Source organism: Salvia hispanica, chromosome 1, assembly GCF_029641045.1.
Source record: "Salvia hispanica isolate PSC_SH4W2 chromosome 1, Shi_PSC_v1, whole genome shotgun sequence".
In the NCBI taxonomy this organism is placed as follows: Eukaryota; Viridiplantae; Streptophyta; class Magnoliopsida; order Lamiales; family Lamiaceae; genus Salvia; species Salvia hispanica.
Window position 1 is genome coordinate 51,998,437 of NC_142692.1, and position 15,593 is coordinate 52,014,029.

The 15,593-nt window shown below is 32.4% G+C and overlaps 1 protein-coding gene across 1 annotated transcript; it reads right to left on the bottom strand.

The window, feature by feature from the left end:
- Positions 1-2,877: 2,877 nt before the first annotated feature.
- LOC125217626 (protein terminal ear1 homolog) lies at positions 2,878-5,290 on the bottom strand. The gene is made up of 4 exons (XM_048119147.2): positions 4,809-5,290; positions 3,693-3,779; positions 3,358-3,520; positions 2,878-3,255 (listed from the first exon to the last, which is right to left on the bottom strand). The coding sequence occupies exons 1-4, from the start codon at positions 5,222-5,224 to the stop codon at positions 3,103-3,105; spliced, it is 819 nt and encodes a 272-aa protein (XP_047975104.1). The 5' UTR covers positions 5,225-5,290; the 3' UTR covers positions 2,878-3,102.
- Positions 5,291-15,593: the final 10,303 nt, after the last annotated feature.

Consider the following 15,593-nt stretch of genomic DNA (forward strand, 5'->3'; position numbering starts at 1 on the left):
GAGTACAACATTATGCACACACTATCCACAAAAATATAACAAAATTAGACAGAGTAAGAGAGAAATAGGAAAAAGTAAGAGAGTGAGAGGAAATGTAGTAAAATGAATGTTAGTTGATTATGGTGTTCATATTATAAATGACGTGTAGAATTATTATTTGTTGAAAACTTTCCATATTTACACTTAGTATAATTTTAGTGGACATCCCAAAATGAAATAGGAAAACTAATATAAGTATATTTTTTGTGGGCAAATTGAGTATATAAAGAAATTTTTAAGAAAGGACAAACAAGAAGAAATTTAAAAAAATTAATTCAAAAAGTGTATACCATCAAAATATTTGGTAAGATTATAAGAGCATCTCCACGGGGAGAGGTAAATGGAGGGGTAAAATTATATAACTACCATATTTACCTTTTCTTCATGAAAAATCATTTTCCAATGGGAGAAGTATTTGAGAAGGTATTATACCCTTTTCCATTTTGAGGAGGTATCTTTACCTCTCATCAATAGAGAGGGATGGATGGAGAGGTAAAATCATATAACCACCATATTTTCCTTCTTTTCATGAAAAATCATTCTTCAATGGGGAAGGTATTTGAGAAGGTATTACACTTTATGTTTTTTAATGCATTTTGTACTATTATTTTATTTTTTTTAAATGATATACCTTTATATATATCTTTTTCTTTTGGAATATATTACTTTTTGGAAATATATATTTCACTTTTTGAAAAGGTAAATAGCTGATATACCTCTTTCATTTACCTTTTCCTTGTTGGAGATGCTTAAAGGGGCATTTTCCCCCATCTAACCATAAAGTGGATCCACCCATAACCCGCAACACTCCCACACCATGCATTGCGAATACACTTTTAAAACACTACACATGAATAAATATCAGGACTTTTTAATTTATTAATATCCCAGAAAAAAAATATAAGAATGGTATTATTACAAGTTACTCTCTCCGTCGCACTTAAAATGCGTAAAGGATCACCTACTCCGATACTCCTATTTCATTCCTACTCCAACACTCACGACATAATAAAATGATGTTATAAACATGTAAGTGGCGGTGGGATATTATAACATTATTTTATTATATTATGAATGTTGGCATAGAAATGAAGCTGCAGTGTTGGAGTACGAGATCTGTATTTCCTTTTTAGTTTGTCCCAAGTCCCAACTAAGATGATACATTTCCTTTTTTGAAAATTTTCTCTTCAATTCATATATTCAACCATTTTTTCTCACTCCTATTAAAATAATAGAACTCATTTTTTTTTCTCTCTATTTTAATAATTACACCCATTTTTTCTATCTCCAATTAAACACATTAACAAATAACAACTCCTAAACTCTCGATCGCGAAGACCAAGAAATGTATCATCTTAACTGGGACGGAGAGAGTACAAGTTTATAACCTAATAAAGGATTGAATAGGGATGAACCGAATATTGTTTTACCAAGAACATTAATAAATACTACCAAGACAAAACACATTATAATTTTAGAGAGAACATTTTTTTAGGTCTACAAACTTTGTTAAAGTATCATTTTAGGTCCGTGAACTTTGAATATATCATTTTAGGTCCGTGAACTTTAAAAATATCATTTTATGTCCGTGAACTACAAGTTAATACTCCCTCCGTCCCATAAAAGTTGATACAAAACTTTTAGGCACGGAGATTAAGAATTTATATTAAATAAATAGGAGAGATGAAAAAAGTAGGAAAGATAAGAAAGAGTAAAGTAAATGATGGAATAAAGTAAGAGTGATTTGATGTTTTGTCTTTTGTTAAAAAAGGAAATGACTCAACTTTGTTGGGACGGACTAAAAAAGGAATACGACTCAACTTTTATGGGACGGAGGGAGTATCATTTGAGGTATTTAATCTTTTTTCGGACGAAAATACCCTTAAGGCCTTCAAAGGGCAATTTGGACAATTCTTTCGCTACTCATCTTGCGTCAAAGACCTAGAGTCCAACAATTTTTTTACTACTATTTAATTCAGTTACCATCCAAATTGAATTTAAATATAATTAAAAATTTTCGTAAAAAATGTGTTAGTTTTTCAATTATTAGATGACTAATTACTTAATGATATTGAATTGGAACTTGATACTTTATTTTATTTTTTCAATCTAAACTGCATTTTATTAACTTACTATACGTGATGTGTGAACTATATTTAGTTTATTTTTAAAAAAAATTAGATAGCTATTACTCCCGCCGTCCACGATTAAAAGTCTCATTTCTAAATGGCTCGAGTTTTAAGAAATGTTAAGAAAAGTGGGTGGAAGAAAGTTAGTGGAATAGGAGTCTCACTTGTATATATTAATTTTAAATGATATGTGAGTAGAATGAGTTAGTGGAATGTGGGATCTGTTTACCATTTATGGTAATTATGAACCGAGACTCTTATTCGTGGACTGACCAAAATGAAAAAACGAGACTCTTATTCGTGGACGGAGGGAGTAATTTGGATTGTCATTCGGAGATGAAATTTCAAAATGGAGATCAATTAACATCTAAATTGAATTTAAATATAAAAATTTTCCGTTAAAAATTGTTGGATTCTATGTCTCTCGCAAGATGATTGACGCAAGAATTGTCCAAATTGACCTTTGAAGGTCTTAAGGGCATTTTCGTCTAAAAAAAATTCAAAATACCTCAAATAGTATTAACCAGTAGTTGATGGACAAAAATGATATTTTCAAAATTTACGAACCTAAAATGATATTTTGACAAAGTTCGTGGACTTAAAAAAAAGTTCCCCCATAATTCTATAGGATCAAACACATTGTGCATTCACATAAACATCAGTAGGTTATAATATTACACAAAGGTGAGGAGATTTCCAATTTGCAGCAAATAAAACAAAACATTGTTTCCATATCACCCCACAAATAAATTCAAAATTTGAGGGAGATTATGAAAACACAGCCTTGTCAAATCACTGGACAAAAATCCTAACCATTACACAAATCATCCAACATTTTTCCTACAAGCAAACTCCACACACACACACAGCAACCTACATTACCTAAACCTCATCATGAGAGAGATACTCTACTAGGAGTAATTAGTACGAAACCCTAACTCCTCGCTTGGTTGATCAGTCTACCGACGACCACCGGAGAAGTAGCGTTGGTTCCACCACGTGGTGGATCGAACACCGCCGGCAAGAATTCGGGATTGTCACAACGAAAGGTGGAGCTCTCGAACCTTTTCACTAGCCTCTCTTTGCCCTAAAAAATCATATGGAGTGCTCAATTAATTGTGTATGTATCAAACTGCAGTTAAGCAACTAAAATTCAAATTAAGGTAGTACTCCACGTTATTAATTGTACCTGAATTCTTGCCCATGTTATGGCACAAATTTTCCTAGATGTGAAGATGCCCTTGTCCGTTTCCAAAGGTCCCCATTTGAAACCCTGAACTATTTTCTTGAACTTCAATGCATCTCCACCCTTTGTGAAGTTCACGAACGCATACCCAAGATTGTCCTTGCTCCTATCAATTCCAATTTAATTACAAATTAATATAAATCACAAAATTGGAGTCCAAATCATGACACCAATATTTAAAGCAGAATATTTCCATCATAGTATTTGATAAATAATCTCATAATTTTAAAATAAATCAATAATTGTGATATATAACAGCAATTAAATAAACAGGTTACCTGAAATCCATTGGGAGATACATGAAATCGTACTCCAAAGACTGTGAGGTGCAATAGCTATCCAGAAACTCGAGCATGAACTCCCTCCTAACACATTTACACAATCATGAAAAATCACCAAATTATTCTCAGTTGATATGGAATTTAAAATTTGATTTAAAGATGTTGAGACTCTGAAAAGTAAATTGATCTACTACTAGCTAGGAAGGCCTGCATTTAATCACTTGTGTCACATAATTAAAATTCACACGGTGCATGACATATACAACAGGTGGCATAGAATTGGAAATGAAGAGTCTCGATCTCCTAAAAAAAATACTACTAGTAATCATTTCTTATGATAAATGACAATTGAAACAGAATATTTATGAGATTGGAGATTAAGCGGCTGCCATTAACCTTCATCGGTATTTTTTTCTTTTTTTTTAAAATGCCCCCTTTTTCCAGTGAAATTGAATTTTCCTCAAACAATAGTAAAATACTCCCTCCGTTCTTCCACTGTAATAGACTTCGGCCAGCAATAAAGATATTTTATTTTCTGCACTCATTTTAAAAAAAAATAATAAATAGTTAAAGTGGACAGAAGAATTTTATCTATAATATTTTATCTTTTATTTTACTTTTTCTCTATTTTAATTATATATAATTATTTTTATAGGACGAGGCATTTTATTTTTAGCACTCGTTTTAAAAAAAATGATACTAATAAATAGTTAAACCGAATAGAAGAGTTTTATCAATAATATTCTCTCTCTTACTTTAATTTTTATTAACTTTAACTATTTATAATTATTTTTATAAAACGAGTGATGAAATGCGTCTATTACTATGAATTGAGGGACTAGTGCATTATGGTACTACAAATAAAGCCAAAAATTATGTTACTCCACCTCCTAAGAAAATTCATCTTTTTGCCTTAAAACTATCATATGGCGTAGGAACATTCATTTCATTACTACAATTTTACAAGAACACTCAGCCCTAAAATCCCAGAATAGTTCCAGGAAAGAATTAATTAGATGTCGGAAAAAATACCTTAAAACTTACTGAAAATAAGGTTGCAGCTATTGATTCAAAAAAAAAGAAAAAAAAAAAGAAGAGGATATATATATGTACCTTAACTGATTAGGAATGTTTCGCAGCATAACCGTGGTTCTTGATGAGGATGATGAAAAGTGATGAGTAAGATGAGACGCCTCTTTGTTCTTGGGTGGCTTAGACACACCTGATTTTTGGCCTTGTTTGACGATGGAGCAGTCCGATTTCTCGGAAGCATTCTTCCCCTGGCCGCTAAAGGGGATGGGCGGCGGTGGCGGAGGAAAGGAGTGGTAGAAGAAGTGAGGCAAAGCGCGTTGAAAGTAAGGCATGGGATGGTATTGATAGCAGTGTGGTTGAGGAGGAATATGCCATAGCAGTTTGTGAGGAGGAGAGGGGATATGGTTGAGTCTAGTTGGGCGCCATTCTTCAGCTTTAGGGTTTAGTGGTGGTGTAGGTCTCAACAGTGGAGAACTCTTGCAAGATTTGATACACATGATGATGCGGATGGTGTTAGAGAATCTCAGATTTGAATGTGATCGCAAGGGTTTGAGCTTTGTTGATGGTGGTAGTGATCGTTGCTCGAATATATAGAGAGAGGATGAGTAAAGCATAAACGTTGGAGTAGTAAATAATTAAGTTGGAGTAGTAAATAATATGGCAGATTTTTTAGTTAGCACCAGATTTTAGAAGTTAATTGATTAAGCTTTAAACGTTGGAGTAGTAAATAATTAAGTTGGAGTAGTAAATAATATGGCAGATTTTTTAGTTAGCACCAGATTTTAGAAGTTAATTGATTAATCTGATTAATTGAAGATAGCAAAAGTATATAGAAGTATTAAATAAGGAGAGAGAAAGACAGTTAAATATTTAATTGAAAAGTGAAAAAAGTATTTGGATGTATTAGTTGGAGAGAGAAAATTACTAAAATTAAAAATGTGTCATTTTTTTAGAATAAACTAAAAAGGAAAATGTGTTATCTTAAGCAAGACGGTCACTTAGAGTAGTAAATAATTTAAGTGAGGAGGTGATAGAAAATAAAAATATTTCCATCAAATAAGATAAATAGTTAAATATCATTAATAAGAGAAACTAACCTTAAATAGATACTCCACAAAATAATTTTGACAAACATATTAAATTAGAAACTATGACTGTTTTTTGAAAATAAATTAAGTGTAAAATTCATATTATGTAAGATTAAGCCTAGTTCTAATACGAACTAGCTAGAGTCTAAATTTTTGGTCCGCTTATTCGGCCGGTTCCGGTTCTAACCGGACTGGTTGATCGGTTAACCGATTTTAAATTTTCATAAATCCTAGAACCGGAACCGGAACCGATGTGTAATTTTAATCCGAATTTATTTATAATTTTAAATAGTTCAATACTAAAAAAATAATAAGCCAACATCTATAAATATAACAAATAATACCTAAAAAATCAAGTAAATACACAAAAGTACAAACCAACAATACAATATTCATATATGGATAAGAGTGATGTCAAGTGTAGTAGGTCGGACTAGTTTGTGTTAGCAATTTTTTAATAAAAAAATAGAAGTTCTAAACTTTAGCAATTTTTAAAAAAAATAAGTTTTAAAATTGAATTTCAATTCCCCTTTTTGGCTAAACAAATATTCAATGGAATTTGTAATATTACTAATTGATTTTGTTGTGATTTTTTGGTTTATAACGCAACAGTTAATAAATTTTTCACAAACATGTTAAAAGCGTATGTTAAATGAATTGTTACATATATTTGTTATAAAGTTAAATTTCTATCATATGAAATGATATTGTAATTGTATAAGTTCTTTTGAAAATTAAAAACAAACTTATGATGTTCTACTCATTGTAATTAGTTCATCAAAAATTGATTGGGGAAATAATTGTAGATTCAAAGTATCACGGTTTAAACATTTTAAATACTTCAGAAACAGAGCTCGCAAATCTAACACTTTTTAAATCTAAAAATCACTCAATGTTTCAAATTATTTTATTTTAATTCAAAATTAATTCAATTAAATTAGATTTATTAGTATATTAAATTATAAAAAAATAAAATTGAATTATAATCCGGTTCCCGGTTAGGAACCGGAACCGATTTTATTTAAAAAGTTGGAACCGGTACCGGAATCGGAACCGAAAAATCCGATTTCGGTTTCTTAATTAACCGGTCGGTTCCGGTTCTGATTCCGGTTAACCGAGAACCGGAGAACCGTTTAAGCACCCTTGCTAAATTTCTTCAATTTTAACATTTAAATGATACTTTAACAGTCGTATAGATAAAGTATTTTCCTGTCTTATAAGAATATACACTGATAATAAAATTCAATATATAATAATTGATAATTGATAAATTAAGAGAACAAAAGAAAAAATTATTGAAATATTATTAGTGGTCGGAGAATGCATCCCACCTCAAAAGAGATAAAGAGTTTTTACTGGTGAATACTTTGGCCGTCCACGACTTGTGAAATGTTGATAATATAGACTTTGATGGTAAGTCATTTAAAGAATATAGATCATTGTTTCAAAACACATAACACCAAAAGAAAATAGATCATTGAGCATAACTCATTATAAATCAATCTGAGTAAGAACAGTTTTTAAATTCTATTTTCAGTATATACAATTAGGTCACTTCAGTTTGTTGGATATTGATCAATTAAAGTAGTCTTAAAGTCATTTTTAAAAATGGCCAAAAGACACAAAAGTGTGAAATTTGAGATGGGGAAGAGAGTGGAGTGAAAGGTGTAAAATGAAGTAAAAAAATTAGTGATATATATAGAAAAAAATATAAAAAAAAAATTAAAAATGAAAAATGTGTGCATGTCCGGACTATCGTCTTTACCCCCTGCGATGGGGCGGACGATAGACCGGACTATGCAAAATTGTGTGCATAGTCCGCGGACGATGCATAGGGCACGGACTAGGAAATCGCATAGGGCGGGGTGCTGCAGTGGCGCCCTAAGGCGCGCCCAATGCATAGAGCGGGCTTTAGGGCGCCCCACTGTGGATTCTCTTATATCTCCTATTTTTTTCTCTTTTCTATTTTATTTTACTTCATTTAATCTATTCAAAGCAATTTCTTAACCTCTGTGCCCAAAAGTTTTGTATAAACTTAGTTGGGACGAAAGGAGTACTATATATACTGTTATGACAAATAGGGCAATTGTGAATCGAGAAACAAAAGAACGTAAATAGACACAAAATTTATGTGGTTCACCAACGTTGTGTTGGCTACGTCCACGGGCAAAAACGGAGAACAAATTGTATTATGACTACGGTTTTCAAATACAAATTTATGTGCTCTACTCCCATATATATAGACACACATTAGACAGACTGGGCCTAGGAAACATAATCCTATCCCAATTAGGAAACCTAATCCTATACAAATTCAAGGCATACTAACAAATCTTCACCTTGACTTGAATTCTCCCTTGCAGACGCATCATCATAACACCAGACGAACAAACTTCTCCATTCTTGCTTCAGATTTGCCCTCCACGGGCAACTAACAGCTCATGACATTAAGCAAGTCCAAACAATGTTGGAACTTGCTCTGCGGGACTGACTTAGTGAACATATCAGCAGAATTATCAGTAGTACCTACTTTCTTCACCTCAATTCTCTTCTCATCTCTTAGAAAATGATACCTCACATCAATATGCTTAGTCCTCTCATGATGGACTTGATCCTTGGCTAAACAAATAGCGCTCTGACTGTCACAGAATACAACAGCTTGATCTTGATGTAAACCAAGATCACCAACTAGCCCTTGCAACCATATTCCCTCTTTAGCAGCTTCTGTCAATGCCATATACTCTGCTTCAGTAGTAGACAAAGTAACTGCAGCCTGCAAAGTTGCTTTCCAACTAACAACAGAACCACTAAGAGTGAAAACATAACCGGTCATAGATCTTCTACTATCGACATCTCCAGCGTAGTCAGAATCAGAATAACCAGTCACTAAACAGTGAGTATCACCTCCATAAATGAGACCAACATCAGACGTACTCTCAAGTAACGAAAAATCCTCTTCACAGCCTGCCAGTGCTCCTTTCCAGGATTTCCCATGAACCTGCTAACAATGCTGATAGCATGCGCTATATCCCTAGTACAGACCATGACGTACATCAAACTCCCTACTGCATTAGAGTACGGGACTCGAGACATGTACTCCTCCTCAACTTCGGATTTTGGTGCAAAATCAGATGACAAATGAATGTTTGTGGCACTTGGAGTATCAATAGCCTTAGATGCAGACATGCCAAATCTTGACAAAATCTTCTCAATGTAGCTCTTCTGTGACAGAGAAAGCTTTTTCTTTTCTCTATCTCTAGAAATCTCCATGCCCAGAATTTTCTTCGCAACACCCAAATCCTTCATATCAAACTCAGCACTAAGCTGAGTTTTCAACTTCTGTACTTCAGACTTCGCAGCTATGAGCATATCATCCACATATAAAACAAGATAGACCATAGAACCATCATCAGCTTTGCTGTGATAGACACAACAATCATACGGACTCCTGCTGAATGCCAGCTTGATCATGTAACTGTCAAACCTCTTATACCAATGCCTCGGAGGCTGCTTTAGTCCATACAAGGACTTCTTCAACTTGCACACATAATCCTCCTTGCCCGGAACCACAAATCCCTCTAGCTGAGTCATGTAGATATCCTCCTCAAGCAATCCGTGTAGGAAAGTCGTCTTCACATCTAGTTGCTCAAGCTCCAAATCATAATGTGCAACTATCGCAAGTAACACTCTGATGGAAGTGTGTCTGACCACTGGTGAGAATATCTCATTATAGTCAACCCCCTCCTTTTGCGTGAACCCTCTTGCAACTAGACGAGCCTTGTATCTAATGCCCTCATCTGGTGAAGTGCCTTCCTTCTTCTTGAAAATCCATTTGCAAGTGACAATCTTTCTCCCCTTAGGCCGTGGAACCAGACCATACCTCGTACGGTGTCTTGCAGTCAATGCCAGTGTGAGGTCCACGGTTGATCAGATAACAAGTCGTGTTTACTGCCTCTGCCCAAAACTTCCTAGTCAAACCGGCTTGGAAGAGCATGCATCTTGCTCTCTCCAACAACGTCTGATTCATGCGTTCTGCCGCACCATTCTGCTGTGATATATGTCTAACGGTGTGATGGCGAACGATCCCTTCACTCCTATAGAACTCATCGAACTCAGACGAACAAAATTCCAGACCATTATTTGTTCTCAATCGCTTGATCTTCTTCCCAGTCTGGTTTACAATTAGAGTCTTCCACTCTTTGAACTTCTTGAATGCCTCACCTTTATGTTTCATCATAAACACCCAGGTCATTCTCGAGTAGTCATCAATCATCGACACAAAATACTTGTGTCCTCCAATAGACTCAACACGTGAGGGACCCCAACAATCCATATGAATATAGTCAAGTGTCCCCTTCGTTCGATGAACACCTTTCTTTGGAAACTTGCTGTGATGAAGCTTCCCCAACACACAGTGTTCGTAGAAATCAAGTTTCTGCACCTTATGGTCCAAAAGAAAATCACGATTCGACATGATTCTCATGCCACGTTCTCCCATATGACCGAGCCTCATATGCCACAGCTTGGTCATATCCTTGGTTGCAACCTCGGATGATGCAATATCAGCAGAATTTGCTCGATGGAACCTCTCAGAACATACAAGGTACCTCGTTTCAAAGCTGTCAGAACCACCTTCGAACCTTTCAAAATACGCATTACTCTACCTTCACCTTTGAAACTGAACCCCTCACTATCAAATGTACTCAGGGATATCAGATTCTTCGTCATCTGTGGAACATGCCTAACATCGTTCAAGGTGCAGAAGATCTGCACCCCATCATGAGTCCTAATCCTGATTGAGCCGATGCTAACCACCTTGCAGACTGCAGTGTTGGCCATGGTAACGTTGCCCCCATCTATCTGCTCATAAGTGTCGAAATACTCTCTGTGAGGACAGAGATGATATGACGCTCCAGAATCCAAAATCCACACATCATTACAGTGTGGTTGTTCATCCGCAACCAAGGCCAATTTTTCTTCCGAATTTGTGTCATCAGCTTCTGCCACAGTCGCATAACCGTTAGCATCTTCCTTCTTGCCCAATTTCTTCTTTATCCTTGGACAATCAGCCTTCCAATGCCTTGGTTCTTTACAATATCTGCAGATGTCATCTGGCTTAGGGCCTTTAGGACCTTTTGAACCTTTTGAGTTCTGCTTCTTCTGTCCGAATTTCTTCTGTCCTTTACCCGTACCAGATAATCCCGATGGCAGATCTTCTGTGGCTGAACTCGTTGCCTGTTAACGATCCTCTCTGATGTGGAGAGCAGATCGAACATCCTCCAACGAAAGGATTTCCTTGCCAATCATAAAAGACTCAACAAAATTTTCGTAAGATTCAGGCAGAGACACAAGCAAAATTAAAGCAGCATCCTCGTCTTCTACTTTAACTTCAACATTACGCAATCTAGCAAAATTTTATTCAAATTTTCCAGATGATCCCGAAGGGGCGTACCTTCCTGCATGCGTAACCGAAACAAATGTCGCTTCAAGAGCAACTTGTTGGTTAGAGACTTCGTCATGTATAGACTCTCCAACTTCGCCCAAAGAGCAGCAGTCGTCTCCTGATCCGCAACTTCGATGATAACATCGTCAGACAGGCTCAATATGATGGTCGAGTATGCCTTTTCGTCTAAGGTTGTCCACTCCTTATCATCCTCCGTAGCCTTCTTTGTTTTGAGCGGCTCCCACAAACCCTGCTGCTTAGAGATCACATCTTGATCTGCCATAAACCAAAACTATTTCTCCCGGTGAATTTGTCAACCTTCACGTTCAGAGCAGACATCTCGATTTACCGGACAAAACCCTCGCAGCGGAATTCAAAATCCTAGTTCGAAAACCAAGGCTCTAAATACCAGTTTGTTATGACAAATAGGACAATTGTGATTCGAGAAACAAAAGAACGTAAATAGACACAGAATTTACGTGGTTCACCAACGTTGTGTTGGCTATGTCTACGGGCAAAAACGGAGAACAAATTGTATTATGACTGGTGGTTTTCAGATACAGATTTATGTGCTCTACTCCCATATATATAGACACACATTAGACAGACTGGGCCTAGGAAACATAATCCTATCCCAATTAGGAAACCTAATCCTATACAAATTCAAGGCATACTAATATATTCTATGCATTCACGAATAGTAGTCTTGATTTTCCATATTAGCTTATTCGAGAATCGGAATCTTAGTTCATTTTTAATATCAATGATAATAGAGTCACACATTTCTCTAAGTCATTTCAATCCTATTTCACCAATTTCTTAATATATTTTAAAATTTGTATTACTAAAAAATGAAAATCTTAATAGTCGGAATAAACTAAAAAATTTGTACTGTAATATATTCGCATAGGACAAGGATTCTAAAATATAAATGTTGATATAAAATGACTATCCTGATTTAAACTGACTATATACTCCTTCTGTCCCCGATTAAGAGTCACACTTTTATCGGGCACGAATTTTAAAAAATGTAAAGAAAAATTGGTTGAAAAAGTTAGTGGAATGTGAGATCCACTTTTTTATATTAGTTTTATAATAAAATGTGAGTGAATTTAGTTAGTGAAATATCTGACCTATTTACCATTTATAGTAAAAATGAAATGTTACTTTTAATTAGAAATGGATCGAAGTAGAAAAGTGTGACTATTAATCGGAGCGGAAAGAGTATAAAATTGTCCGTAAATCATAAACAATTTGCGTAAGGCTGTCATTGATTTAGTGAAATTGATCAACCAACACCATGGAGAGAACAGTATAAAATCCTGAAAGATAAATGTTGGGATTACAATCAAATCGAATGATGGCCTTCATTAATTGTGAGCGATGTGACAAAATTTTGATTTGAGATTTGGCGGCCAAAACCTCCCACTTTCCATGCGTAGTGTACGACAGTATTTACGGCACAATCTTCAAGAACCAAACCCCACCCTATTTGTTAACCATAAATATATGCAACCAAATTTTGTCAAAACCAAAAATTAATTTATTTAAAAAAAAAAAATTATTTATACATTTAATTAAAAATTATAGACATATATATAATGTAGGGAACGTGCATAATATTATGATATTTTTGTATAAATTTTAATTTTTTTAAACTATAAAATATAATTAATGTATACTTTAATTCAAATTTGAAAAATAATAGAAAAATAATTCAAATATAAAAATAAAAAATTGAAAATAAGGCCAAAGACTAATAAAGTTTTTTAATTTGTTAACTAACTATATTTATTATTTTAATATTTATTAACACATTAAAATTACTAATATAATCTTAATATAATTTTATTTTGATGGTACTAAATTTGATTGTTTATTATTATTTGTTTATTAATTACACACACTTTAATTTTCTCTATAAAATTGATATACCCCATTTAATCTCGAATAAGTATGTACTTATGTTCTAGGACATGAACATTAAGAATCTGAAAATAAGCTTCGTCAGAATCTAATTTTATCATGTCACATCAATATTTTTTATTTACTAGTAAAATTTAAAAAGGATGAATTAGGGATTGCGGTGGAAGTGGATAATACCACGGAAAGGATGAGAAAAAAGATAAAGTCAGTCTTTTTCAATTTCCAACAGCCTATGCTCTAATTTACTCCCTTCGACCCAGTTCCATTTAGGGTTTTAAAATCTTTTTGGAGTGCGTGTGTGATAGTAAAGTTTGGACCCACTTACTACTACTACTATTACTCATTTTTAAAAGAGTGATGCTAAATGGCCATATTATGGCCAGCCATAATATTAAAAAAATATTGATATTCTGTGTACTTAATTCTAAATTGGTGAAATTTATGCATCTAGAGAATTATGATTTTTTAAATACTAATATACCCTCAAATATTAAATACTTATGTAGTAATAGAATATATTGTATTTGTATCTTCAAATATACTCCTGATATTTCAATTCTATTATTAGTGATTATTTCTGTTTAGCTTCACTTATTTAATTTAAACTAATTTAAAGCACGGAGTATAACTTATCCTATTATTCAAACAAGTTGTGAATAAAATACATGTAAATACTATAACAATCTATTGATATAAAAACAATTCAATTTTAGTTATACTACATATTAATTTACTTACTGTTTAATTATAGTGCAATAATTTCATTTTAATGAAAACACATACTATTATATAATATTAATATTTTGTCAATATAATTCAGATTTAACTATTTACTAAATTTTATAACTAATTTTATTTATAAAATATATTTAACCTTGGTGTTATATCACAACCTACTCACTAATAAGGAAGTGTAATGCCACATATTCACAACTTATTTTGAAATTATATAGAAAATTGTTAAATTGATTTTTGATATTTCAATAGCTTGTAAAATAATGAATTTATATCGACTTTTAAAGTAATAAACTAAACGGAAAAAATGAAAAAAAACAATGCATAGATGGACTAAATTAGAATGGTATTAATGAATAAATCTCATGTAAAATATGTAGCATAGTAACTTAATTTCTCCCTCTTTATTTCTGAGTATGCTATACCATAACATCTTATGGTGTACATAAAATTAATAATTAAATCTAAATCTATTAGAACCCTCCATCTCACAATACTTTATCAATAATTTATATAAAATTAAATAATATAAAAAATTACTTTATTAATATATAAATATCATTTATTAAACAAAAATTATACAATGAAAAATAAAATCCATAAAGGAATCTCCATTGATTTACATTAAGCTCAAACTGATTTTTGAGTATATGTCACACTAAAATCCAACCATATACACTATTTTTGGGTATATGTCTCACAAAATTTTTGTGGTAATATTAGATGTTGTTCCGTAGAAAAACACAAAAATAAGTTTGAGTTTGCAATACGCTTGAAGAAATTTTTTACATAAAAAATGGCCTTTTGGTGTATGCTTGGAGATGATCTAAGTTATAAATTTGTAAGTTCAAAAATTAGATATAAGAACATATTTTAAAATATTCTGAATATAAATAAATTGTAGTATGAAATAATTATGATTAATAATTTCATAAGCGTGAGACATTATATTTATAAAAATTATTTAGTGTGAACACGATAAACTTCTACGACAAAATCGCAAGGAATTAAGTCTTATTGTTATAAACAAATTCTCAATTTAAGTATTGGAGTACTATATAATACAAATTCTCTTTTATCAATTTACTATTCTTAGTCGACTTATGCTACAATCAGTTTGAAGTTATATTAACTGAATAATCCCAAATAATAATTACGAAAAATGATTTTATAATTTTAATCAATTTTAACTACACTAGTACGATTTAATTCTAATAACATAATCTGTCGTAATTAAACACATGCATTAATAATGAAAATTTATGCAGCAACAATTATTTAATCTTCTCAGAATTGGATAAATTCTTTTAATTAATAACTAAAATTTTAGTTTTAACTAATTTTTTATTTAAAATACATATAATCATAATATTCAAGTAAGTTTTAAAATAGTGGTATTAATAAAAATATTATTTTAATATTTTCGAAAAAGAGTATTTCACTTAAAAATATAATGTCATATTTTGATATTTTCATTTAATTTATTATATATGTATATAATATTATAATATAATTTATATATAAATATTATTATTGACTTTTTGTAATATTTCATGATATGGTGGTGTATATACTGATTAGTATACTACATTATAGTATTATGTCACACAGTCACAGTATACTTGCTAGTCAAAAAATATATTATATTATAAATTTAAATATTATTTTGTTTTT